The sequence below is a fragment of the Sorex fumeus genome, unplaced genomic scaffold (assembly GCF_029834395.1).
Source record: "Sorex fumeus unplaced genomic scaffold, SorFum_2.1 ptg000007l, whole genome shotgun sequence".
NCBI classification, from domain to species: domain Eukaryota; kingdom Metazoa; phylum Chordata; class Mammalia; order Eulipotyphla; family Soricidae; genus Sorex; species Sorex fumeus.
Window position 1 is genome coordinate 562031 of NW_026606064.1, and position 27833 is coordinate 589863.

At 43.9% G+C, this 27833-nt stretch overlaps 1 protein-coding gene across 1 annotated transcript; it reads left to right on the top strand.

Moving 5' to 3' along the window:
* Nucleotides 1–3620: 3620 nt before the first annotated feature.
* On the top strand, nucleotides 3621–24347 carry CBLIF (cobalamin binding intrinsic factor). The gene is made up of 9 exons (XM_056107264.1): nucleotides 3621–3690; nucleotides 4628–4804; nucleotides 8595–8708; nucleotides 9138–9278; nucleotides 11055–11236; nucleotides 17461–17638; nucleotides 19177–19378; nucleotides 22659–22777; nucleotides 24286–24347. Exons 1-9 carry the CDS (start codon nucleotides 3621–3623, stop codon nucleotides 24345–24347), a joined length of 1245 nt encoding a protein of 414 aa, XP_055963239.1.
* Nucleotides 24348–27833: the final 3486 nt, after the last annotated feature.

Consider the following 27833-nt stretch of genomic DNA (forward strand, 5'->3'; position numbering starts at 1 on the left):
TTCAGGCAGTGGGGAAAGGGGAAATATTCTGGGAAAGGGAAAATGTTCCAGGAAAAGGGAAGAATGTGCAACTTCTACATTAAAATTAGTCCGTGGGATCAAAGAGCACTTGATTTGTGTGTGGGAGCTCCAGTCTGATTTCCAGCACTATAAGGGTTCCTCAAGAAACTCTGCCAGATGTATCCCTTGAACATGCAAAAAATATTAAAAATTAACTAGCATATAAACTTTGAGAAATAGTAACATCTTCACCTCCAGCTGCATTTTTATTTTTCCCAAAAATTTTTCCCCTTACTTCCCCATAAAAATCACTTGATTCCATATCATTAAAATAAACATGCAAAAAAATTAAAATTAAAAATAATTGTGCAGGTTTCCTGAGCACCAGGGGTAATCCTCAAGCACAGAGCTGGGAGTAGTACCACTAGGTGTGACCCATAACAAAAAAAAAATGAACGAGCCCCCCAAACAAAAAAAAAACAAAGACTACACCTCCAATATTCATTTTAGTGCTACAATCAGAATGCTCATGAGCACCCCACCCAGTGAGGCCACATCATGATGTACACCTCAAGGTCATAGCAAAAGTGACAGAGGGAAGAGAAGGTGGGAGTTAGAAAACAGTGACTTCACTATAACTGTACCCCTGTTGTTCATCGATTTGCTCGAGCGGGCCCAGTAACGTCCCAGTAACGGTCCAGTAATGTCTCCATTATGGGACTTGTTGTTACTGTGTTTGGCATATGAATATGTCATGGGTAGCTTGCCAGGCTTTACCATGAGGGTGAGATACTCTCTGTAGCTTCCTGGGCTCTCTGAGAGGGGAGGAGGAATCAAACCCAGGTCGGCGGGGCCGGCCTCGTGCAAGGCAAACACCCAACAGCTTTGCTATCACTCCAGCCGATGAGTTCTCAGGAATTAATAAAATCAAGATGTGATTTAAAGAATCACATCTTTCCACCAGTCCTAAAGTAACCTAAAGTGCACGAAAGCCAAACCCCCTTGGGGATATAGGAATTGGGACTGACAGGATTCTCATACCAAGATAGCCTCCATAGAAGGCTGGATCCCTTCAGGAGATGACAAACTTTAGCAAGAACAAAAGGCTGCGATAAGAATTTGAAAGAAGACCACCAAAAGTTCTGATCTCTTCTGTTTGATAACACCTTGCAACAGACTCTTACAGACATAAAAAGTCCCAAGGGGGTGGAGTGGGGGGTTAATTGGGGGGCAATCCCATAAAAGCAACTTTGCAAAGGCAATTTGCACACTTTCCTCATTTGGGGGTTTACCCACATCTCTACTTGTCTCTCTCTCCTCTGGAAAAAGCCTGTGCTCTTGTCTTAAATGAATTTCACTCTTTCCCACCTCAATCTCTAAATAAAACTGTTCCACCCTATGATACATCTCCTTCCGAAATTATTCTTTTTTGGGGAAGGGGTTAGGGTCACCACCGGTGATGCACAGGGGTTACTCCTGGCTCATGCACTCAGGAATTACACCTGGCGGTGCTTGGGGGACCATGTGGGATGCTAGGAATTGAACCCGGGTCAGCCACATGCAAGCAAAATGCCCTACTCACTGTGCTATTGCTCCAGTCCCCTCCTTCTGAAATTCTTTTCTGCAAAAGTAGTTGGCAGATCTGGAAATGTGGGTGGAGACACAAACTGATATTCCTTTTCTTGCAAAGGGTAATCCCTCACTCCATCCTGAGATCACAGTTCCCTAAGAATTCAGGTAATGAAAGCCAGTTCCCATGCTGTATAGATCAAATGGACTGTGAGTGAAGCTTCATGGGTGCCCAGTAAGATGGTAAGACACTAGCATACAGACCATGTGAATTATTGGTTGGACTTTTCCAGTCCCAACTACCCCCCAGGGACTTCCCTGGGAATATGGTGGTCTTGAATAGAAGATGATCTAGAAGATGACAGCACGTTGTATCAAGACAATTACCTCCCTTACTCCCCACCTCTCCCACCAACATCATTTGGGGAACGCCAGGAATCCCTCGTATCTTGGGGGAACCACCCACAATACCAACATCAATAGAATAACATTAACCTTTGAGCAAAGATATGAAGGAAGGGAGGGAGTCACAGATTTGGAGGAAGAGAGTCCTGGGCAGAAGGAAGAGTAATTGCAAAGCTCAAGAACAGCCTGAAGTTCTCAAGCAGCTGCACAGAGAAAGGAGAAAGTGGTTGGAGGTGAGGTCTGAAAAGAAATCAGATGCCAGATCCTACAGGACTTTGACTGATCATTGACAAGATTCAGAGAGGCCTGGGAATGGCTCAGTGGTAGACCAGCAGCCTGGTAGGCATGAGACTCTGAGCTCAAACCCCAGCACCACCCTTTATACAGAGTCCCACTGGAACTCTGCTGTCTGGGATCCCAGGTCACAACAAAATGTGTGATCTCTGCAACCAGGTGGGTGTGAACGCAACTAACATGTGTTACCTCCAACAAACACCACAGCCAAGCCTGCAGATGCCACAACCACAGGGGGTGCAACTCCCCACTCCCAGCCCTTCATCCTCATCACAACAAACGAAAAGACCTGGAAGGGTAGTAGAAAAAGATGAAAGCACTTGGAATTTCATTCAAAGCCTCTGGAGAAGATTCCCCTGAAAGGAGCATACTCAGAGTTAATATATGCCACATTTTAATATGTCTTTAAAAAAATATATATGCAAGCTATTTGAGACTTTCATCCCAGATATGGGGAGTAAAAGTCAAACAAAAAAATTTCTGGGAACCCAGGAACTATAGCTTATCTAAAGTCAATGTACTTCAAAGAATCTAAGGTAGACTCCAGGTTGGATCAACTTCACTGCACAAAGCCGGACCTGACCTGGCAGGCCAGCACCTGAGGTCTAGGAGGGCAGACTGCAAAGCCAGTGTCTCTGACCACAAGACGAGGTGTCTTAGCAATCGCTCAAGTCTCAGTGAAGTGGTTTCTGATCATTGGACAGATCACTGTCTGAAAGGGCACATCAAGATGTTAACTTTTCACCGGAATAAGAGACAAAGTCTTTTTTTTTTCTACATTTTTTATTGAATCACTATGAGATAGACCCTTACAAAGCTGTTTGTGGTTAGGTTTCAGTTGTACAGTATTCCAATACCCATTCCTCCACCAGTGTAGATTTCCCAAAAGCAGGCACTTTTCTTCTCTCTCTCTCTCTCTCTCTCTCTCTCTCTCTCTCTCTCTCTCTCTCTCTCTCTCTCTCTCTTTGCAGAGACAAAGTCTTGTGTCTATTCATACCATAGCCCAACCTCCCAAAACTATGACCCAGGATTGGGATAAAGAGCAGTCTGTGATCTCTCTTGACTTCACTAAATACACAGCCCCAAGTTTCTCATGTGACTGAGTTTTCTAGAAGTCACATTCCGACTACCTGGACAGAGTAGGCAAACTTAGATAAGCAGAGGAAAAGGTGCTCTATCAGAAAGAGAGTTCAGCAAAGGGTGGAGGTCAGCAAAGGTTCAGAAAGGCTGGCTGGGGAGGAGGGCAGACTGGTTTCCCCGGAGAGGCATATATATAAAAGAAAGAAGAAAAACACTCTCTTGTGAACACAAGGATTTGTGGAGAGCAGACGTGGGCAGCAGAGAACATAGAGATGGCCTGGTTCACCGTCTACCTCTTCACTCTTCTCTGGTTCGTGGCAAGGACCAGTCCCCTCACCTGCTGTGAGTTGGGTCCTTTTTGCCCCAGAGCACAGGAAAGCATCTGCCGAGGACTCTGCATAAATGTCAGGCATGGGACATCTATCATTCTGTGGATGAGAGAACAGCTCTTGCTGGAGGAGCTCCCAGAGGGGCAAAGCGGGGTCGAAGTGGTGTGGCCCCTCTTTCCTAACTTAGCACGCTGATGCTGATATGTGGCTCACACATGGATGAGGATCAGCTCACCCAAAGTGCATCAGTATGTTAATAAGTTCTTGGAGGGGCAATTTGATGCCTTTTTTTTTAAAAACGATTGAAATAACCCCAGAGGAATGAAACTTGATAGTACAGAGTCACACTCAAAAGATGGTTATCCATCTGTGGCCATTTGGGGTATTTGCTCACAAGTCATGTCCCTAATCCTGTTTTTGTTTGTTTGTTTGTTTGTTTTATTTCTGGGTCATTCCCGGCCGTGCACAGGTGTTACTCCTGGTTTTGCACTCAGGAATTACTCCTGGAGGTGCTGGGGTAGTGGTATAGGGGATGCCGGGGATTGAATCTGGGTGGGCCACATGCAAGGCCAACACCCTAGCTGTTGTGCTATCATTCCAGCCCCATATCCCTAATCTTTAATGGTCCTTCTGTAAGAGTGGGGTGGGGTGAAATCTATGTAAGGAGATCTGTCATTTCTAGGAATGTACTGCAAGTCATCAAAAATGCCTGTGAGCCACCTGCTGGAAGTTACTAAATGAGAAACACTTTCTTAAGGGAAGGGTTATTTCATAAGATGCTGGAACTAACCAGAAAAGAAAAATCTCCATGTCACTCCATGCATCTTGGATGCCCGGCCCTACACGAGAGCATCCCCAGGGAGGGCTGCACCAACCTTCTCCTCCCCAAAGGTCCAGCTCTGTTTTCTCAGGGGGAGGGGGGCCCTGGAAAATGGCTTTTCTCTCCCCAGCTGTTCCCTCAGCCCAACAGTCCTTGGTGGACGGGATCCAAGAACTCATGGAGACGTCGGTGAGCAACTCGGCCTTTCCAAACCCCAGCGTCCTGCTTGCCATGAACCTGGTTGGTGCCCAAGACCCAGAAGCCCAGGAGCTGCTGGTATACAAGCTCATGGCCAGTGATGACTCTGGTAAGCGGTCCCAGCCCACCCCAGGCTCCCTGAATCCCACAGAGATCCCAACTTCCTGTCTTCCAATCCCACGCTGCCTCTGATTAAACTGGATCCCTTCAACACCTTTCCCAACACATCTGGGAAAGGCCTGGGAAGAAATATGTGTGATGAAGAGGCAGCCATGTGACAGACAGAGCTTTAGGCCCGAAGTAGAAAGAGCCGTCTCCCTACACTTCATTTCCTCCTCTGCAAAAGGCAGATGATTCTAATAATTAGAACGCTACTGGTTCCAGAGTGATAGTGGGTAAGGTGTTTGCCTTGCACGCCACTGACCCGGGTTTGATCCCCGGCATCCCATATGGTCCCCTGAGCACTTCCAGGAGTGATTTCTGAGTGCAGAGCCAGGAGTAACCCCTGAACACTGCTGGGTGTGCCCCCACCTCCAAAAAAGAAATATTAGGGAAAAAAATAAAAACACTAGTATCATCCGGGTAGAGCAAGGGTCTCACATGTGAGAAGTGCTGAGTTTCATCCCTGAAACTACATGATCCCTGGGAATCCTCCCCTTCCCACACCACCAAAAGTGGCTCTCACAACAATGACCAACCCAAAATAAATAAAAATAATACTAAACGCAACAATAATGATGGTGATAAACTGTTCTGCCAGCCTGCCTCATAGGATTCACCTGGAATGTCCAGTGAAGTCACTAGGTCAGAATTGCTTTAAAACAGAACCTAGGGAGCTACACAGAAGTCAGGGGCAGTGTGCCTGGCCTGTGAAGCATCCTGGTTTGGTCCCCAGCACTCTGCCCTGAGCACTGCTGGGTGTCACCCTGGGTACCCTTGAGCACTATGGGGATGCCTGGTGTTTCTCTGCCCTACAGACTCTGCCTGAACAGCACATATTCTTGGGCCTTGCATTAAACTATCCTGCCCAGGGGCCAGAGCAATAGTACAATGGGTAGGGCTTTTGCCTTGCATGCGGCTGACCCAAGTTCAATCCCCGGCATCCCATATGGTCCCCCAAGCACCGCCAGGAGTAATTCCTAAGTGCAGAGCCAGGAGTAACCCCGAGCATCCACTAAACTATCCTGCCCATCAACCTAGTCTCATCACTCCCTGACCCTCTGAGCACTGTTTGAGAGAATAAAATAAAGGTTATTTGATAGCTATAAATTTTGATGTATAAATTTGCATGAATAGTCTCACTGATTTTCTATTTGGGTGGGTGGGGAGGTCATACCTGGTTGTGCTCAGGGCTGACTCCTGGCTCGCAGATCACTCCTGGTGGTGCTTGAGGGACCCTATGGGGTGCTGGGGATCAAAGCGAGGTTGGCTGTGTGCAAGGCAAGTGCCTTAACCCCTGAACTAGCTCTTAACCCCTCCTGCTGCTTCTCTAAACAGCAGAGATTCTTGGTGGATGGGTCAAGTCATAAAAAGGCCATTTGATTAAATATTCCCTAAAGCATTTTCCCATATTCCTTTCCCTTAGACATTTCAAAGATAGGGAAATTGCGCAAAGGGCTGGAGTGTATATCTTGCCTGCAGAGGCCCTGAGTTTAATCCCTGGCACCACATGGTCCTCCAAGCACTGCCAGGATGGCCCCCAAACCACTGGCCCCACACAGCACTAAATCTATGTGTCTGAGTATTGACCTTTCCTGCCCACACAGTCAGGTAGGACAGGAGGAAAAAATAGCCACAGGACCTCCAAAGCACTGCTTGAAATCCCTCCCTAGGAAATATCAAAATATAATCCAATCAATTGTCACAATCACAATTGTCCTCCCGTTGTTCATCGATTTTCTCAAGCGGGCCCAGTAACGTCTCCTTCATGAGACTTTGTTGTTACTATGTTTGGCATATCGAATACATCACGGGGAGCTTGCCAGGCTTTGGCAAGCTTTTTTGCCGTGCGGGCGAGATACTCTCGGTAGCTTGCCGGGCTCTCAGAGAGGGGCAGAGGAATCGAACTCCGGTCGGCCATGTTGGCTGCGTGCAAGGCAAACGCCCTACCACTGTGCTATCACTCCAGCCCCATAATCCAATCATGTTACAAAATTAAGTGAATTGAGTAAGATGCAGAAAACTGGGACTAGAGACATAGTACAGGGCTAAGGTGCTTGACTTAAATGTAGTTGACTCTGTTTTGATTCAGGAACCACTTAAAATCCCTGAGTATCACTAGGAGTGATCCCAGATTACAGTATCAGGAGTAAGCCCAGAGAAACATCAGATGTGGCCACTCTGTAAAATAACAATGAATGAAAACAATAATACACACACACACACACACACACTCACACACATATATATATATGACTGGAGCAATAGTGCAGTGGGTAGGGCTCTTTCCTTGCATGTGGCTGGCCAGTGTTTGATCCCTCGTATCCCCTTTGATTCCCCGTGCTCTGCCAAAAGTGATCCCTGAGTGCAGAGCCAGAAGTAAGCCCTGAACAGAGTAGGGCGTAGCCTGAAAACAAACAACAACAAAAAAGAAAACTAACAACAAAACAAACAAAATACACACTAGATATACACAAATATCTTGTGTGTATGTACTTCGCACGCGCACACACACACACACACACACATATATATATATATTTATAGGGCTGGAGCAATAGCACAGTGGTAGGGCGTTTGCCTTACAAGCAGCCAACATGGCTGACCCAAGTTCGATTCCTCTGCCCCTCTTGGAGAGCCCGGCAAGCTACCGAGAGTATCTCGCCTGCACAGCAGAGCCTGGCAAGCTACCCATGATGTATTCGATATGCCAAACACAGTAACAACAAGTCTCATGATGGAGACGTTACTGGGCCCGCTCGAGCAAATCGATGAACAACGGGAGGACCGTGCTTATATATATATATATATATATATATATATATATATATATAAAATCACTGTATCACTGTCATTCCATTATTCATCGATTTACTCAAGCGGGTACCAGTAACATCTCCATTAGTCCAAGCCCTGAGATTTTTAGCAGCCTCTCCTTACTTGTCTTTCCCAACGCTGCTCTATTGGAGGATCTTTCAGGGTCAGAGGAAAGAGACCCATTATTGTTACTGTTTTTGGCATATCAAATACGTCATGGGTAGCTTGCCAGGCTCTGCCGAGCCGGCAGGTTATTCTCTGTAGCTTTCCGGACTCTCCAAGATATATATATAATATAAATTATATATAATATTATATATATAATTTCCCTCTATGATTTGTTGCCTACTGTCTGATCCCCATAAAATGTGGTGTGGTAATTATGTAAAATGGGTAGGGAGTGTCTTATGATGTGTCCAGGAATATGTTCACTCATGCGTGAGGCTCAGCCCAAGCATGTTGAAAGCGGCTTTGAGTGTGGCAGCAGTTGAGCAGTGGAGGTCGGCTGCCAGGGCTGGGTCCCTTGGGGCGGGGACGGCTCTCACATGCCCCCTCTGGGGCACTCCAAGTGAAAACAGCCTGGCACAGAGTCTGGTGGCATGGTTATGGGGGCCTCATTTATGTTCATTTTATTACATTTCATGTAATCTGGGTAGGATGAAGAAATCTGGAGCCAGAGATATAGTACAGGAGTAAGGCACTTGCCTTGCATGCGGTTGACCCTTATTCTATTCCTGGCACTGCATATGGTGGTCTGAGCACTCAGGAGTGATCCCTGAGTGCAGAGCTAGGAGTAAGTCCTGAGCACTTCTGCTTGTAGCCCCAAAACCAAGAGAAGCAGCAGCAGTAGCAGCAGCAGAAAAGCTCATCGCAGGCCCCTGAGCTCTTTTCTCCACTAAGCTGTGTTGCTTTCTCTGCTACAGACCTGACCATTGGCCAGCTTGCCCTCACTGTTATGGCCCTAACCTCCTCCTGTCGAGACCCTAAGAATAAAGCAGAGATTCTACAGAGCCAGATGGAGAAGTGGTCACCCTCAGGTAAGATCTCATCTGAAGGAAGGCTCAGAGTGAGGAAAATAGCCCTTACTGGGTGTTTCAAGTCTCAAGTAGGGGTTGGGAGGTGGGGTAGGGAGGAGTGGAAAGTTAGAGAAGAATCTTGAACTGTCTCTACCCAAGTCCCCTCCACCAAGTGAGGCTAATCCTCCAACTGAGACCCTCACTTGCAGGCCACATTGAAAGAGATGCCCCTATCCCAATCCCAAGGATACAGATGTGCCCAGTGCTTTACTGCCTGCCTGGACACGGAGGTTCTGGAAGTGAACTCCTTCAAGTTGGCCAATGAATTGCTTTCCTTGGGGGACAGGGTTTTCTAGCACTATCTCTTGAGAAGGTTCAGTTCTTGCTCTTTCACAAACATCCTTGCAATTGTATATGTGAGTCTGATGAAAACCCTCTGTTCCCATCAAGGTCTCAATGTGCCAGCTTCGTCCTTCTATGGCCCCAGTCTGGCCATCTTGGCTCTGTGCCAGAAGAACCCTGAGTCCACTTTGCCAATAGCAGCACGTTTTGCCAAGTTCCTGCTGGTCAACACCTCTCCCTTCAATGTGGGTGAGTAAGGTCCTGGCTCTCATCCCCTGACCTCAGCAGGGAATATCCAGGGCATAAAAATGCCTAGAGATGGAAAAGATTTAACCACATGTTGTTGGTTGTGTGGATGAATGAACACATCAAAGGGAGATAGTAAATCCTAGAAACCAGGATCACATTTGTCTCAGTAACCAAATTGGGGACAATAAACACATCACTCAATTCACAGTGGTTTCCTGACAAAATATTTAACTATTAAATCAATGTCTAGACTTAGTAGTGCTCTGAACAGTCTCTCTTGTTTTCTTTCATTTTTTTCTTTGTTTGTTTTGTGGATGCTTCCATTCTCTTTTCTCAGAGCTTCTCCTTCAATCAACCAAATGATCTCCTTCTAAAGGAGCATCTCTCTGAACTTAAATCCCAAGTGATCCTGCCCAAAGACACAATAAAACCATCATATCCCTTTCTTCTGGTTGTGAATGGGAGTTTTGTCCCATTCACAACACCATATCCACTGTCTTCCCTTCACTCTTCTGCATATGAACATCCTTCTCTGTGCGATGGCCCCTGCGGGGGCCACTGTCATGTCCCCAGTCCCATTTCTGATCACCTTTCCTGCTCTGCCACTCTCTAAGCAACAACATTATCTCTGTCTCATACCCTTACACATGCCTTGATCACATGCTCTCCTTTCAGGTTCTTTTAGATATTTAGATATTTAGTCTCAGCATCAAGAACAAGTGTCACTGTCCTCCTGTTGCCCATGGCAGACTTCATACACTATCAGGGTATTTATGCCTTGGGAAATGTCAACTATGGGGGCCAATACTGATTTGCATTACACTGCTCCCTTCAGGAAATTATGCATCTTCCAAGAGGAAGTGAGGGTGGAGAAGGGAATATCTGAGTAAGAAATTGCCATCTAGAGAGGATTGTTGGTGTCCTGGTCTTGTCATGCCAGAATTTTTTCCTTTAGTACATGTTTGTTGGATACTAATGAAAAAGACCCTATCCTTGACACTTTGGGTGTTGTGTGAAATCCCCGCTATTCACAACCTCACAGAGCAGAGTAATAATAATAATCACTGTCACTCTCACTGCCCTCCCATTGTTCATCGATTTGCTCGAGCGGACCCAGTAACATCTCCATTGTGACAATTGTTACTGTGTTTGGCATATCGAATACGTCACGGGTAGCTTGCCAGGCTTTACCATGCAGGTGAGATACTCTCGGTAGTTCACTAGGCTCTCCGAGAGGGACGGAGGAATGGAACCCAGCTCGGCTAGGCTGGCTGCGCTCAAGACAAACAGCCACCACTGTGCTATCACTCCAGCCTAATAATAATAATAATAATTTTTAAAAGCAAAGTGCTGAGACTGCAGAGTAAGTGCAAAAAAACAAAGGCCAGAAGAATTCAGAAAGGAGACTGGGAATCTGAGAAATGATGACTTTTTGAAAGATAAACATTGAGACCAAACAGGTAGGATGGATCATATTCCCAGTCAATTGAATAAAAACACAGACTTCGGAGTCCTACAGATCTGGGAGCATGAGTTACTTGCGTGTGATCTTGGGCAGTTACTTGATTGACCTCTCCAAGCTTCCATCGCCTCATCCTAGATTTGGACATCATTTCAGGTCCCATTTTATAGGTTGTACTGAAGAGGCAATGTTTCTGGAACACATCTCATCTGAAACAGTGTATCTGGAATTCAACATGCTCAGAATAAGTGGTGGTGTTTTTATTGTTGTGGTGGTGGTGGTGATGGAGGTTGTATTTTCCCTGTGGTTCACAGACACGGGAGCAGTAGCAACGTTGGCTCTAACCTGCATGTTCAACAAGATCCCTATCGGTACAGAAGAAGGTTACAGGACCCTGTTTGGTCAAGTATTAAAGGATATGGTGGAGAATATCAGCCTGAGGATCCAAGACAATGGCATCATCGGGGATATCTACAGTACTGGCCTTGCCATGCAGGTAAATACATCACTGCATGTCTCCACTGAGTCCTTCCCAATAAGGTTGCACTATAGGACCAAGAGCTCAGGATTCTCTCCACATCTCTGGGGAAGAGCAGCAAGTGTGATAGGAAGCAGTTTCCTTAGGGTGTCTCTATTTTTCTACTGATAAAATAAGTTTACTACTTAGGTTAAATGTTCAAACAAACCTCCTTTCTCTTCCTGGGAAACAAAAAAGAAACAAATCCAAAAATACTGGTTTATTATTAATAACTAAGTGTGTTCACATAATTATAAACAATTGAAAGTTTGAGGCATTAAAAAATAAAAGGTTTTAGGGGCTGGAGATATAGTACAGTGGGTCTAGTTTTGCACATGCCCAGCCCCTACAACCCATATGGTCCTCTGAGCCCACCAGGAGTGATCCCTGAGCATAGAGCCAGGAGCAAGCTCTGAGCCCCATCAGCGTGACCTCCCCATCACCAAAAATAAATAAGTTATTTTTAAGTGACTAAAAAAAAACTAGGGCTGGAGCGAAAGCACAGCGGGTAGGGCGTTTGCCTTGCACGCAGCCAACATGGCTGGCTCGAGTTCGATTCCTCCGCCCCTCTCAGAGAGCCCGGCAAGCTACCGAGAGTATCTCACCCGCACGGCAGAGCCTGGCAAGCTACCCGTGATGAATTCAATATGCCAAACACAGTAACAAGAAGTCTCATGATGGAGACGTTACTGGGCCCGCTCGAGCAAATTGATGAACAACGGGAGGACAGTGATGGTGATGATCTTACTTGTCAAATGTTCTTTTTAAAATTCTTTGTCTTTTTTTTTCAATTTTTATTAGTGAGACATCATGAGGTACCGTTGCAGACTTACAAATTTTTGTGCTTGGGTTTCAATTATACAATGATCAAATGCCCATCCCTCCACCAGTGCACATTTTCCACCACCACAGATCCCAGTATCCCTCCCACCCCCCATCTCCCCAATCCCATCCTGCCTCTGTGGCAGGGTATTCCCTTTTGTTCTCTCTCTCCTTTTGGGTGTTGTGGTTTGCAAAAGAGGCATTGAATGGCAATCGTATTTGGTCTATAGTCTACTTTCAGCATGCTTCTCCCATCCTGGGAGGATCCTCCCAACACCTTTATTTGGTGTTCCCTTCTCTATCTGAGCTCCCTTTTCCCCTATCATGTGTGGTTGACCTCCAAGCCATGGAGTAAAATTCCTGGTAATAATCTCGGCCATTCTTAGGTGTTAGTCTCTTATTTTGTTACTTTATGTTCCCCAGATGAATGCAATCTTTCTATGTCTATCCCTTTCTTTCTGAGTCATTTCACTTAACATGATACTTTCCATGTAGTACCACTTGTACGTAAATTTCATAATAAAATTCTTTGTCTTAATTTAAAAAAAATAACCAAGGAGGTGGGGAACAGAAATTTCATGGACTGGAGGTGTAGCTCAGTGAAGGGGCATATCCTACAAGAGAATTTAGGTTTGAAAGCTGGCACCAGATGGGGGCGGGGGGGGGGTGATTTTTTTTTTTTAAGTAAAGAAGAGCTCTACCTACTTAGCTGGAGCGATAGCACAGCGGGTAGGGCGTTCGCCTTACACGCGGCCAACATGGCCGACCCGAGTTCGATTCCTCCGCCCCTCTCGGAGAGCCCGGCAAGCTACCGAGAGTATTCGATATGCCAGACACAGTAACAACAAAGTCTCCAATGGAGACGTTACTGGGCCCGCTCGAGCAAATCGACGATCAACGGGAGGGCCTTTACCTTTACCTTTACCTACTTAGCTAATTCATGACGATCTCCCAAAGTCACTAAACAACAAATCTTTCTCAAGTTCTCATACAATCTCAGTGTCCTTTCAGCCTTGAAAAGAGCCCTAGGAAATGGCAGTACAAGGTGAATCGGCTACAAGTACACACACTTAGTCCTGTGCGTTCCCTAGTTCCAGGCTTGGAGTCTATAAGCTACTTTTTTTTCCCCTTTTCTTCTCAAGCTACTTCTTGCTCTACAGCTCCACCCCATCATTAGGGCACCATCCTCCCAAACAAGATGCACTAGAATAAGCAAGTAAAAGACCATGTAGTTAAATTCTCTAATCCAGGGGTCTCTAACCATTCTGTACTTGCAGGTCTGCATACCAGCAGCTGAACTTGTTAACTGTTTTGCGTTGATATTTGTGGTGGTGGCTGAAATTTTTCTGGGCCATACCCGGTCCCAAAGCACCCTGCCCCCTCTGCTACTCTCTCTCCCAATCCCTTTTTTTTTTCTTTTAAATATTTTTCTTTACCTTTACCTTAATTGTTATTAGTGAAACACCATGAGGTAAACGCTACTTCAGGAAATAAAAGAGGACATGATAAAATGGAAAGATATCCCAATCCCTTTTGTTTTAATTTGTTTTGTTTTATTTTGTTAAGCCCAGGATTCTGAGTTCCCAAGCGGCGAGATGGACAGAATCACTAACTCGATAATGCAAAAGCAGTAGGAGTTTTATTCCAGTCTACTGGGGTCAACTATCTGACCCACAGAGTGGTCTCTTGATAGTCATCCCGATTTTAGGCAGCAAGCAGTTTATACAGGGTTTGATTGCATAAGCAGTACATACCTTATTGTTTCAGAAAAAAACCTTACCTAGTTACCAAACAAAGATGTTTTGGCAAGTGTCTAAAGTATGTGTTGGACTCTGATAGGCTTGTGGTTGCTGGGTACTTTCTTTCTTTCTTTCTTTCTTTCTTTCTTTCTTTCTTTCTTTCCTTCATTCTTTCTTTCTTTTTATTTTTTAATTTTTATAGTGAAACACCATGAGGTACAGTTGTAGACTTACAAATTTTTGTGCTTGGGTTTCAGTTATACAATGATCGAGTACCCATCCCTCCACCAGTGCCCATTTCCCACCACCACGGATCCAAGTATCCCTCCCACCCACCCCCATTCCCCCATCCCCCCTGCCTCTGTAGCAGGGCATTCCCTTTTGTTCTCTCTCTCCTTTTGGGTGTTGTGGTTTGCAAAAGAGGCAATGGGTGACAATCATGTTTGGTCTATAGTCTACTTTCAGCATGCTTCTCCCATCCTGGGAGGATCCTCCCAACACCCTTTATTTGGTGCTCCCGTCTCTATCTGAGCTCCCTTTTCCCCTAGCATGTGTGGCTGGCCTCCAAGCCATGGAGCAAACCTTCTGGTACTAATCTCAGTCACTCTTGGGTGTTAGTCTCCTATTTTGTTACTTTATGTTCCCCAGATGAATGCAATCTATGGTTTTTTGGCACATTGTGATTGATCGAGCCCACTTGCCTGCTTGCTGAGCCCAGGATCTTTCAAGGGGGGTTCAGGTTGGTTAGTTACACATTGTTTCTTTGATGGGAACTGAAACTGTTTTAGTTCCCAAAAATGAACCTGAGGCCTAACTGATTTTGCTGATTTCTGCCAACTGTCATGGTGTCAATTTTGCCCTTACAGTCTTTGTTGAGGTTTCTTGGTTGAGACTGGGGGATTTTGTTTGTTTGGTGGCAACAGAAATTGAATCTGGGCCGTGAGTTCTACAGAGCCACATCCCCACCCCTCCCTAGCAGCAGTTAAAAACTACTGTGAAATTTGTTCTCAGAATGTTGTCTGGGGGCTAGAGAAATAGTACAGCAGGTAGGGTTTTTGCCCTGAACAAGGCCAAACCCCAGGTTCAATCCCTGGGACCCCAAATGATCTCCCAAGCCTGCCAGGAATGATTCATGAGAACAGAGCAAACAATGACGCCTGAGCATTGTTGGGTCTAGCCCCCAAAACAAAACAAAAACCCAAAAACCCAACATCAAAATACGAATGGGATTAATAGAGAAATTATAGTGTGAGTTTCCCAATTCAGAAAGCACAGGAAACAGAGAATCAGGGAGTTACAGGTTGTCATCCATGACTCTAATCACTGTATCACTGTCCTCCCGTTGTTCATCGATTTGCTCGAGCGGGCCCAGTAACGTCTCCATTGGAGACTTTGTTGTTACTGTGTTTGGCATATCGAATACGTCACGGGGAGCTTGCCAGGCTCTGCTGTGCGGACGAGATACTCTAGGTAGCTTGCCGGGCTCTCCGAGAGGGGTGGAGGAACCGAACTCTGGTTGGCCATGTTGGCTGCGTGCAAGGCAAACGCCCTACCGCTGTGCTATTGCTCTAGCCCCATGACTCTAATATAACTCGGAATGAGAGGACATAAACTAAAAAATTGTTTATATAAAGCACGGATATAAATGCAAACTACGTGATAAGAGCAACAAGTAAGAACAAAAACACACACACACAGTTTGTCTCCATGCTGAACTCTACATGTTTCACTCTACATTTGCAGGGCTGGGGTCCACAGTGGTCTGTGGAAAAACAAAGGCAATTTGGAAGGCTTTAAAACATGGCCTTAATTTATTACTCACTGAAGAGTAAATTAATTTAACCTTCGGGCTAGATTGAGAAGGGTTTACTTTCGATAGTCTGGTTTGTGAATCACATTTGAGATCTTCTCACTACACGATATGTGGTGATAAAATGTACCCGTGAATGAAAGCTTTCCTGGAAAAAGGCAGGATGTCATCTAGAGACAAATATCAGTGACCTCGCAGCTTTCTTAAGGATATACAACATTTCTCTGTCCTTACAAAGCCAAAGTTGAATTGGTTCTGACTGCAGCCTTAAGTCTGAAATCACCCCATATCTAAGACAGATGCTTTTTCTAATTAAAATGTTCCAGTGAAGTTAAGAAGTGCAAAGGAGGGGCTGGAGCATTAGTACAGCAGGAAGGGCATTTGCCTTGCATGCGGCCACCCCTGGTTCGATTCCCAGCATCCCATATAGTCCCCTGAACACCGTCTGGAGTAATTCCTGAGTGCAGAGCCAGGAGTAACCCCCATGCATTGAATCACCGGGTGTGCCCCCAAAAGCAATAAATAATAATAATAATGATAATAATAATAATAATAATAATAATGTGCAAAGGAGGCCAGATCTGTGCTGACATGGGTGTGGCTCCCAGCTCTGCCACCATTTTAAGCACACACTGAATTTTATTTGACCTATAATAAGATAGCAAAAGTAATTTTAACACATGTTCCATAATTTTCTGTGGCCACTCCCAGCAAAACAAGTGTGACATTGGGGCAGGAGAGAGAGTACACAGGGTAGGGTACTTGCCTTGCATGCAGCTAACCCAGGTTCGATCCCTGGCACCCCAAACAGTCCCCTGAGCCTTGCCAGGAATCATTCCTGAGTACAGAGCCAGAAATAAACCGTGAACATCGCATTGAGTGTGGTTAAAAAATGTCACTGTCACTGTCCTCCCATTGTTCATCGATTTGCTCAAGTGGGGCCAGTAACATTGTGAGACTTGTTACTGTGTTTGGCATATCGAATATGTCATGGGTAGCTTGCCAGGCTTTGCCATGCAGGCGAGATACTCTCGGTAGCTTGCTGGGCTCTCCGAGAAGAGCAGAGGAATCGAACTCGGGTTGGCCATGTTGGCCGCTTGTAAGGCAAACACCCTACTGCTGTGCTATTGCTCCAGCTCGTGGTTAAAAAATAAAAATAAAAAAGAATAAGAGTGACTTTGAACTTCATTTCCAACCCAGGGGTTATGCATAACTACAGAAGTGGCAATTGCTTCTCTAAATTGGAGCTGAGAACAGAGATTTGTTGTGTGGCTACTAGGTCACCCCGCAGTGAATAAGTCTGGGGTCAAACCTTGTGCCGCTTCAGTTCAGGACTCTGGACAAGCACAAAGATTAGTGATCATGCCTATACTTGAGATGACTTTAAAAGGTTCAGCGTCCATGGAGCACATGCTAGGGGAAAAGGCAGCTCAGATAGAGAAGGGAGCACCAAATAAAGGGTGTTGGGAGGATCCTCCCAGGATGGAAGAAGCATGCTGAAAGTAGACTATAGACCAAACATGATTGCCACTCCATGCCTCTTTTGCAAACCACAACACCCAAAAGGAGAGAGAGAACAAAAGGGAGGGAATGCCCTGCCACAGAGGCAGGATGGGATGGGGGGGATTGGGGGTGGGAGGGATACTGGGATCTGTGGTGGTGGGAAATGGGCACTGGTGGAGGAATGGGTATTTGATCATTGTATAATTGAAACCCAAGCACAAAATTTGTAAGTCTATAACTGTACCTCATGGTGCCTCACTAATAAAAATTTTTAAAAAAAGGTTCAACGTCAAGCTATGCCTGCTCTTTCTCCCTTTCCCCTGTCCTAGGCGCTCTCTGTGTCACCTGAGCAACCTAACAAGGCGTGGAACTGCAAGAAGACTATGGAAGCAATGCTGAGAGAGATTAAGAAGGGGAGCTTTCACAACCCCATGTCCATTGCCCAACTCCTCCCTGCCCTGAAAGGCAAGACATACCTAGATGTGCCCCACGTATCTTGCAACCCTGGTAAGAACTCTTAACATCTGCCTCTCTCTGGGTCACTAAGTAGCACTAAGTTATGTCAGAAATGGTATGGAGACTCATTTTAAGGGACATGCAGATGCCTTACACCTAATACTTCTGTGCAGGCAAAGCTGGGGATCAATTCCAATCCCCAGAGTTGTGTGCTAACACCCAGCCATACTATCCTGCCCTCACTAAGCAGCACCCATGTCCACTTTGCCCAAAGCATGCACTGAGGAAAATGGGTAAAACATTTTGTGGGATGCTGGAGAGAAGTTTGATGGTGTTTAATAAGAAACATACGAAGCTCCTTCATTCATTTCACAAACATATCAACTATTATGTACAGTCTCATCATATCTGTTCTTTATAAAGTCAGGAGACATATATGTGAGTCAAAATTACAACACTGGTAAGAGTGAAATGAGCGTTCCTAGACATGGAAGCCACTATCATTACCACAACAAAGAAAGCATAGCAAATGCCTTAACTTTTGTTGGGAAGCTTAGCAAAGGAACTGAGCTGATATTTGATATTTGAATACCCAAATGTATAGCATGCCAAAAGAACAGGGTGGAATCTTGGCACGTTGTCTTTTTAATTTAGCCAATAACAAGTGTGATACAGAGGTACCTACAATTCAAACATTACAGAAATAAACATTTAGAAAGGGAGACTCCTGCATAGAAGTGTTATCCGCCTAGAGAAAATTGGTGTTTGGTATGGATATCGCCAACTCTTCTTTCCAGTCAAATATTAATATAAAGTATCATTCACCTTTTGGGGCTGGAGCGATAGCACAGCGGGTAGGGTGTTTGCCTTGCACGCAGCCGACCCGGGTTTGATTCTCAGCATCCCATATGGTCCCCCAAGCACCGCCAGGAACAATTCCTGAGTGCATGAGCCAGGACTAACCCCTGTGCATCGCCGGGTGTGACCCAAAAACCAAAAAAAAAAAAAAAGTATCATTCACCTTTCATTGCATGCATCTTCCAAAAATAAGCAACTAAGTTGTGTACCTCAGTGAAAAGTTTACAGAGTCCACATTCAAGCAACCTAAGTCAAATCATACCAAATATAATCACATTCACCAAATTACTCAGCTGCTTTCCAGTGATTTCCCAGTTTTAACCAAGTATGTGTGGGATCTTTCTCCATGGAGTCTATATTAGTTGTCCAGGTATTTTGTTAAATGTCTGAAACTTACTACCTTTGCTTCCAAACTCTTCAGTTAAACAAAGAAATCAGTGAGTGGCAAGTACCATCTTAAATATACAATTTAGGTCTCCTGGTCTTGCCTTTACACTCTTGATTCTTGGAGCAAAAGAAATGTTCATTGTAAGACTCTTCAGCGATGGTCCATTCTCTAGCCTGGAATCAGCTTCTTATCATATCAGCTGCTCAAAGAAAATGATCAAGTTCACAAACTCATTGACATTTCCTGAAACGCTTCCCCAGGGTAGTCCCCAGCCACAGAGATTTCACTCCCATAATGTAAATTTCGTCCTCCTTAACACCTCTGGGTTCTTCGCTCTTCTCAGATCAGGAAGTGCAACCAACTCAACCCGGCCATCCCAGCCCTGTGCCCACGTCAGCATCCAACATCACAGTCAGATACACTATCAACAACCAGCTGCGGGGGGTGGAGCTGCTCTTCAACGTGACCATCAATGTCAGTGTGAAGAGTGGGTCTGTGCTTCTTGCTGTTCTCGAGGAAGCACAGCGCAAAAACCCCATGTTCAGGTGAGCCCTACAAGTGCCTTCACGGTACTTCGACAAGGCCTCACAGGAATTCGACATTGCACTCTTGTGTTTCTGTGTCTGTCTGGCAGGCTGTCTGTCTGTCTCTGTCTCAGTCTCTGTCTCAGTCTCTATCTCTGTCTGTCTCTCTGTCTCTGTCTCTGTCTCTCCTCTCTCTCTCTCTCTCTCTCTCTCTCTCTCTCTCTCTCTCTCTCTCTCCAATTCTCCTACCCCTTTCCCTCTCAGAACAGCCTACGTTTATTTTAATAGCTCTTTGAGGAGCTATTAGATCCAATAACCAAGTGAGTTTCTCATGAAACAAACCATACAAGCCCATATATGATGGAGTCTGCAAAACAATTCAAGAGACCAGGAGATAGTACTGCATGCATTCTGACTGAATTCAGTTCCCAATACCATAGATGGTATTGCAAGATGTCACCCTTAGAGGCTCGACCCCACCTCCTGGGGGCTAGCGCTGAACTGCCAGCCTGGTTGGCTGAGAACCCCGGGCAGCAGCTTTACATCAGTAAATAGGAAAGCAGCCTGGAGAGAACACAGTGGATAGCCACATACCTCGTCTGCTTCCCAGCACCATACGGTCACCTGAGTGTTACCAGGAAGCCCCTCTCCCTGCACAGTACCACTGGGTTTGGACCCCTGGAGGCCCCTTCAGCCCCCAAGCACTGCCAGGCCTGAGTTGCACTGCTTTCTTGGACCCTCATGTTGAACCGCCAGTTCAGCTGACTAAGAAGAGGCCTCCTGAGAAACACCTGGGAGTTCCCAAAATAAATTAAAAGTAAATAAAGAAAAATAAGCATGAATCAAGATGAGTAAGAAGGGGCTGCTAAAATCTCAAGGCTGGGAGGAATAGAGATGTTACTGGTGCCTGCTTGAGTTATTCAAAGACCAACGGGATGACAGTGATACAGTGATACAATGAAAGGAAAATCACTGTCACTGTCCTCCCGTTGTTCATCGATTTGCTCGAGCAGGCCCAGTAACATTGTGAGACTTGTTACTGTGCTTGGCAGTAACCAGCTGTGGGTCCAGCTCTGTAATGGGCAGCTTGCCAGGCTTTGCTGTCTGGGCGGGATACTTTCGGTAGCTAGAAAGAAAAATAAAAACAAAAATTCAGAGAGAAAGACAGAGAGAGAGAGAGAGAGAGAGACAGAGACAGAGACAGAGACAGAGACAGAGAGAGACAGAGAGACAGAGAGAGTCCTTGTGAATTAGAAGTGTTAGCAGGGAAGGGGCCAGAGGGATAGTACAGCAAGTAGGGTGTTTGCCTTGTATGCGGTCAACCTGCTTTGGATCCCCGGCACCCTTGATCCCTGGGTTCGGAGCCAGGAGTAAGCCCTGAGCACCACCGGGTGTGGTCCAAAAACAAAAAAGAAGAAAAGAAAAAAATTGGAAAAAAAAAAAGAAAAAGAAATGCCAGGGAAGACATGTGGCTTTTAGCACTTTCAAGGACTAGATGTTGAATCACAGGATATGGGAGGATCCACTTCTAGACTAGAGCAAAGCACCTGAGACAGGACGGAGCAGGGAATTCAGAACGAGTAACCAGACCAGCACAATGAGAGGAGAATACAGGATTAGAATAAAGTGAATCACATCTAGAAGGCTAGGTTGAATGATTTTTCATTTTCAGTCTGAAACGTCAGGAGATTGGACTTCAGGTTTCAGAGAAGCACTACAAAGTTTTGAAAAGCCATGCTTTAAAATATGCATTATGTGGTACCAATGTACCACAATTGTTCCACCAACAGTGACTGGATACAGCCTTCCCCATCCCTGTCCACCCACTCCCTCTTCTCCACCTCTAAAGCTTAATCCAGCTGTCAGAATCCAGGTTTGTTTTAGTTCGATTTTGCCTGATGCCAAGATTTTCTCCCTTATATCCCACAAATGAAATAATAATAATAATAATAATAATAATAATAATAAAACTGACTTTATTTCAACTTTAACTTTTGGATCTACTTTCTTTTCTTTTTGCTTTAATCACTTTTTTTTTTTTTTTTTTTTGCTTTTTGGGTCACACCCAGCGATGCATAGGAGTTACTCCTGGTTCATGCACTCAGGAATTACTCCTGGCGGTGCTCGGGGGACCATATGGGATGCTGGGAATCGAACCTAGGTCCGCTACATGCAAGGCAAACGCCCTACCCCCTGTGCTATTGCTCCAGCCCCAATCACCTTTTTTTTTTGAGACTGTAATTTATTTTCTTTATGTAGATGCGCAGAAGAGAAGTTGATAGATTGTATGGCAATCTACTTTTAATTCTCTGAAAAACCTCTAAGTTGGCTTTTATTTTACCTGATTTCTCCCCCACGTTTCTGACTGTGAATGAAATACATTTACATAGCACAAAATTTGAAAGGAAAAATAACAAAAGGAACAAAGTATATACCATAATATAATCACTGTTCTTTTAATAATTTTGTACATTTTTTCTATGCATATAATAGTTGTGATCCATCACATAGATTAATATAGTTCATATATTTGTATCCTGCATTTTTACCTAACATTACTATGTAATAACATTATTATTGTATATTCCCATGTCACTAAAATTACTAAAAACATTATTTTCATAATTGAAAAAATTCTATATTCACTATTCCTATTTTTTTGCCACTGTGGGGCATTTAAAGATTTACTACTTAATAGTTTTTTAGAAATGCATTCACTTTAATTCCACTTAATTAACAATAACTGCATTTTTATTGTGGGGTTTTTTTTTGCTTTTTTGGAAGGGGACATAACCAGTCCAGTGATGTTCAGGGGTTTCTCCTGGATCTACACTCAGAAATTACTCCTGGTAGTGCTTGGGGGACATATGAGATGCTGGGGATTGAACACAGATCAGCCAAGTACAGGGCAAACACCCTCCCCACTACACTATCGATCCAGCCCCCACATTTTTCTTGTCAAGCATAAAGGTAAAGGTTGATCGTCCCGTTGATCGTCGATTTGCTCGAGCGGGCCCAGTAACGTCTCCATTGGAGACTTTGTTGTTACTGTGTCTGGCATATCCAATACTCTCGGTAGCTTGCCAGGCTCTCCAAGAGGGGCGGAGGAATCAAACTCGGGTCAGCCATGTTGGCTGCTTGTAAGGCGAACGCCCTACCCGCTGTGCTATCGCTCCAGCCCTTGTCAAGCATAATTCTATCTAATCTTTAAAGTGCTTATACTGTTTCCATCCCTTTATCTTAATTTCTTATTGCTTGAACCAAAGTGAAATGTTTATTGTATGTATTCATATTCCTACAGATTTGAAACTACTATGACATCTTGGGGACTTCTTGTCTCATCTATCAACGATATTGCTGAAAATGTTAATCATAAGACTTATTGGCAGTTCCTAAGTGGCCAAACACCTCTGATTGAAGGTGAGAGAAAAAATATTTGGAAAAATCTTCTATTGTTAGAAGGCTACATTCTTTCATTCCTTTACATAATTCACTCATTCCTTTGATCAATACATAATTGAGAGATTGCATGTATATACACTGTAATTCATGCACAGCGATTACATATATATGCACATGTGCAAATATTGCCACTATATAGTGGTTAAATAGCTAAACATGAATAGTTATGTAGATGAATTAGAAAGAGAAGTTATTTTTTCTAAATTAAAAAAATCATAAAAAATAAAATAAATGACTGATTCCACTCTGAGTGAGCAAGGAAATGGATTAACCTACTTAAAACAAGAAGGGCTAAAAGAAGAAAAGGGACGATGATGTTAGTGAGAATTTAAAAAAAAGGCAAAACATGATGTTGGAACGTGATGTTAACCTGATTTAATTATCACCACACAGAGATATGATGTGAAATGAAGTTACAGAGAATCAAGACTGTGGCTTTGTAAAGATGCTTCACTATTCAATATTGTTTGGGTTTTGGATTGCTTTTATATGTGTGTATATATACACACATAAAGATAGACACACACATATCTATATAAATCCATCATGCATTTTATAAAATCTGAACACTCATAATTTGGGAAATTGCAACAAAGCATGAAATAACGATCCCAAGAGATAGTACAACCAGTAGAACACTTGCTTGGCACATAGCAGATCAGGGTTCAATTCCTGGGACATATTCCCAAAATATTCCCAGTGACCCCTAAGTACAGAGCCAGAAGGTAGTCCTGAGCAGTAAAAGGAAAGAAAAAAGACAAGGAAGAAAAAAAGGAGGATGAGTAGAAGGGGAGAAAGAGGAAGAGGAGGAAAATAGAAAAAGGAGGAGGAGGAGGGAGAGGAGGAAGATGAGGAGAAGGAGGAGGAGGAAGAGGAGGAGGAGGAGGAGGAGAAGAAGAAGAAGAAGAAGAAGAAGAAGAAGAAGAAGAAGAAGAAGAAGAAGAAGAAGAAGAAGAAGAAGAAGAGGAAGAAGAAGAAGAAGAAGAACAAGAACAAGAACAAGAACAAGAACAAGAACAAGAACAAGAACAAGAACAAGAACAAGAACAAGAACAAGAACAAGAACAAGAAGGTAATGAGGCTTCACTGAGGCACAATTTTCACACTTACAAGATAGAAATAGTCATAGTCATTTCTGAATTATTATTCACTTGATCACTTGACTTGATCACTTGACTTCCTGTTAATAGTCGATTTGCTCGAGGGGGCGCCAGTAACGTCTCCATTTGTCCCTGTCGTGTGCTAGTGTAGCCCAAAGGCGTCTGTTCGCTCTAGGAACATGAAGAGCCTCAAACCGATCGTTCATGAATTATTGTTAGGATTATAAATATTCATTAAAGATGAGTAAGTGCAATGTCCATTATGGCTTGAAGATGTGCGTGAGAGGGGTAAGAGAGTAAGTACAATGTCCAGAGGATGGTTATATGCACCGTGATCACCTCCCTCTGCTCTCTGCTTACTTCCAGGGGTTGCTGACTACATTCCTTTCAACCATGAGCACATCGTGGCCAATTTCACGCAGTACTAAGAAGGAAATGGGTTCAGCCTCAATCAAACCTCTCCAAGGGATGGTTGAGATTGCTTTCACTTTGTTTCACTGTAATGGGTTTCACTTCATTTCACGTCTATGACAGACATGGATATCAACAATGCTATCATGTTCTTGTTAAAAATGTGGAAACCACTATGTAGAATAAATGATGCAAACTTCCCTGATCTCAGTATTTGTGTTTCATGGGTTTCAGGGTGGGAAAAGCCCTTTCTCAAGGCAATCATTGTTTAAACCTAGAGCTGGGGGTAACAGCAAAATCCAGAAGGTATTTTCAGAGATCATTGTGATTGTCTCAATTAATTACCTAACACACTCCTAAAATTAGTCTGTGTTTAAAATCCAAGTACTCCTTTTACAAATCACTTAGTGTGAACACATACACCTACAGGAAATGGCCAGGGCTGTTCCTTAGGAAATTTCCAAATGGCTCAGAATCAGGTTATGTCTGAACTCTCCCCTTCTTTTCCAAAATTTGTTTTAGAGAAAGTCAAGTTTTAAAAAGATCTTGGTGTAATTTACATCCATAAATATATATTGACAATATAATCTGCATGTGAATATAGATTTTATATAGATTTTATATATTAAATACAAAATATATCCATAGATCTATCTATACAAATAGATCAATAACCCCCATTTCCTATATGACTTTAGATATTAAGTATTTAATATCTAAATATTAAATACTGGAGCGATAGCGCCAAACACAGTAACAACAAAGTCTCCAATGGAGACGTTACTGGGCCCGCTCGAGCAAATTGAAGAACAACGGGAAGGCCTTTACCTTTACCTAAGTATTTATAACCATACATAAATAGTTCAGTAATTATATTTGACAAATTTAAGTTTTCTGTAGCTGCTGACTGCTGTCTGGAGCGATAGCACAGCGGTAGGGCGTTCGCCTTCCAAGCGGCCAACATGGCCGACCCGAGTTCGATTCCTCCGCCCCTCTCAGAGAGCCCAGCAAGCTACCGAGAGTATTCGATATGCCAGACACAGTAACAACAAAGTCTCCAATGGAGACGTTACTGGGCCCGCTCAAGCAAATCGACGATCAACGGGAGGGCCTTTACCTCGGAGAGCCCAGCAAGCTACTGAGAGTATTCGATATGCCAGACACAGTAACAACAAAGTCTCCAATGGAGACGTTACTGGGCCTGCTCGAGCAAATCGATGATCAACAGGAGGGCTGACTGCTGTCAACAAGGTCAACAAGGTCAAACATCTAAAGAAAGATATGAAAGATGGCATCAAAGGGAATGTGTCTGCCACAGAGGTGGGGGGGGGGAATGGGGATACTGGGAACATTGGTGGTGGAGAATGGGTACTGCTGGAGGGACGGGTACTCGATCATTGTTTGACTGAAACATGATCACGAAACTTTGTAAATCTGTAACTGTATCTCACGGTGATTCATTTTAAAAAATGGGAAAAAAATTAAATAAATATATTTTTTTAAAAGATGGCATGAAAGGATTTAAAACATATCACCTTTGGCCCACGTAGCCCCATTCCATTTTTTCAATTGTTCTGGGCCACACTCAGCAGAGGTTACTCTTGGCTCTGCACTCATAAACCACTCCTGGAGGTGCTTGGGGGGGGGGGGGCGGGGAGGATGTGGGATGCCAGGACTTGAACTCGGGTCGGCTGCATGCAAGGCAAGAGCATTACTCACTGCACTATTGCTCCAGCCGGCCCATCCAAATTTTGAAATTTATACAAAGCGATACGGAGGGGAGTATCATAAGAGACAGATACACGAAAATCAACGTCAGCTGGGGCAGTTTGAGAACATAATCGAGGTCAGCAACATCCATAACCTTTCTACTACTGGCCACCCTCAGAAGCAGGTCAGTTTAACTGCCCAGTCCCAGGTCTCCCTTCCTGGCATATCAGAGCAAGAAAAAAAAAGGTTCTCATCTAGACCCAGGTCTTCATCCAAGCACACCTACTTGAACAGAGTTAGCTGTGCATGTCCAGCTGTTGACACTGGTGGGAGAGAGGGAGACTGACAGTGCATTTTCTATAACAAGTTACAATTCCTCCAGGAGGAAGCACTTTAATAAACTGTAACCTTGAGCGTGTGTGTGTGTGTGTGTGTGTGTGTGTGTGTGTGTGTGTGTGTGTGTGATTAAAGTTTCCAGGACAATAAAGTGCTTTTGTGCCCTCTAGTGGCTAGTGGTTGGAGCTGATAAAGTCTAAACTTTAGGAGCCTGGTCTGTATGCATAATTACTTTAGTGAAGATGAGGGATAAGAGAAAAGATTGCTACCAAATAGTTTTCATCCACTTGGAAATGGTTTGCTATCACATTCGTCTTTACTAAGCTCTATGAATGGCCTATGTCAAATACTCATTTCATAAGAACTGGGAATAGCAAGGCTGTAGTATTTTAGTAACTCCCCAAGACTGAACTGGATCTAGCTTTAAAGCTCTGGAATTAGATCTAGCTTTAAAGCTCATATAAACACGTCAATCTTTCTCCCCGCAATGAGAAAGGCACTCAATAGATATGTTAAAGTAATGAAGACTTTTCAGTACCTGTTTCTTTTACTATTGTCTACAGGATTTTATTAAGATAATCTATGTGTATATGAAAGCGCTTTGTAAATTATTCTTGAGCTGGAGAGATAAGCAGAGGATACGGTCCTTTTATGCATGTGGCTAACCCTGGTTTTGATCCTCAGTATCACATATGGTCCTAAAGCATGGCCAGGAATGATCCTTGAGGACTGAGCACCTTTGGATGTGGTTCACTGCCCCCCCCCGCAAAAAAAAATAGTAAATCATTCTGGTATGTTGGTTAATGTTAATTAGAATACACTGGGTTTTGTTGTAGCAAGGTTATGGTGCTATTGCAACTTAAGAAATGTCTTTCAGGGGCCAGATAGTAAATCAGACAGGATACTTGCCGTGCATGCATCTGACCAGGTTCAATCCCCAGCTCTATGTATCTGTGCATCGCCAGCAGTGATCCCCAGCATAGTCAAGGAATTAGCCATAAAGCACTGCCAGATGTGGCCAAAAGAAAAAAATGGAAACAAACACACACCAAAAAGTCTTACATATTATGGAAGCTGAATCAATATTAAGGCACCCTTGAGAAGACTTTGTGGCTTTCACACCATCTTATAATTAATAAATGTTTTATTAAAATGATATATCTCACCCACATATATACATACATATGTGTGTGCCATTTATAGCTATAGCCAAACTTGGAACTAGATCGAAGTTCCTATTATTTCTTTATATTAAAATAAGTAAGTTAAAAACTAAGGTGCTAGATAATTTTTATATGCATAGAAAAATAATAAATCCTAGTGGTGTCAACTTGGATAAGCCAGAAACAATGCCTTGTACTGATTCTCAACATCTTTCATTGTGAAAGCGTTCACAGAACAGAGTCTCAAATTTTATCAGTATTAGAACTATCTGTAAGGCTAGTTCTCTGTAGGAG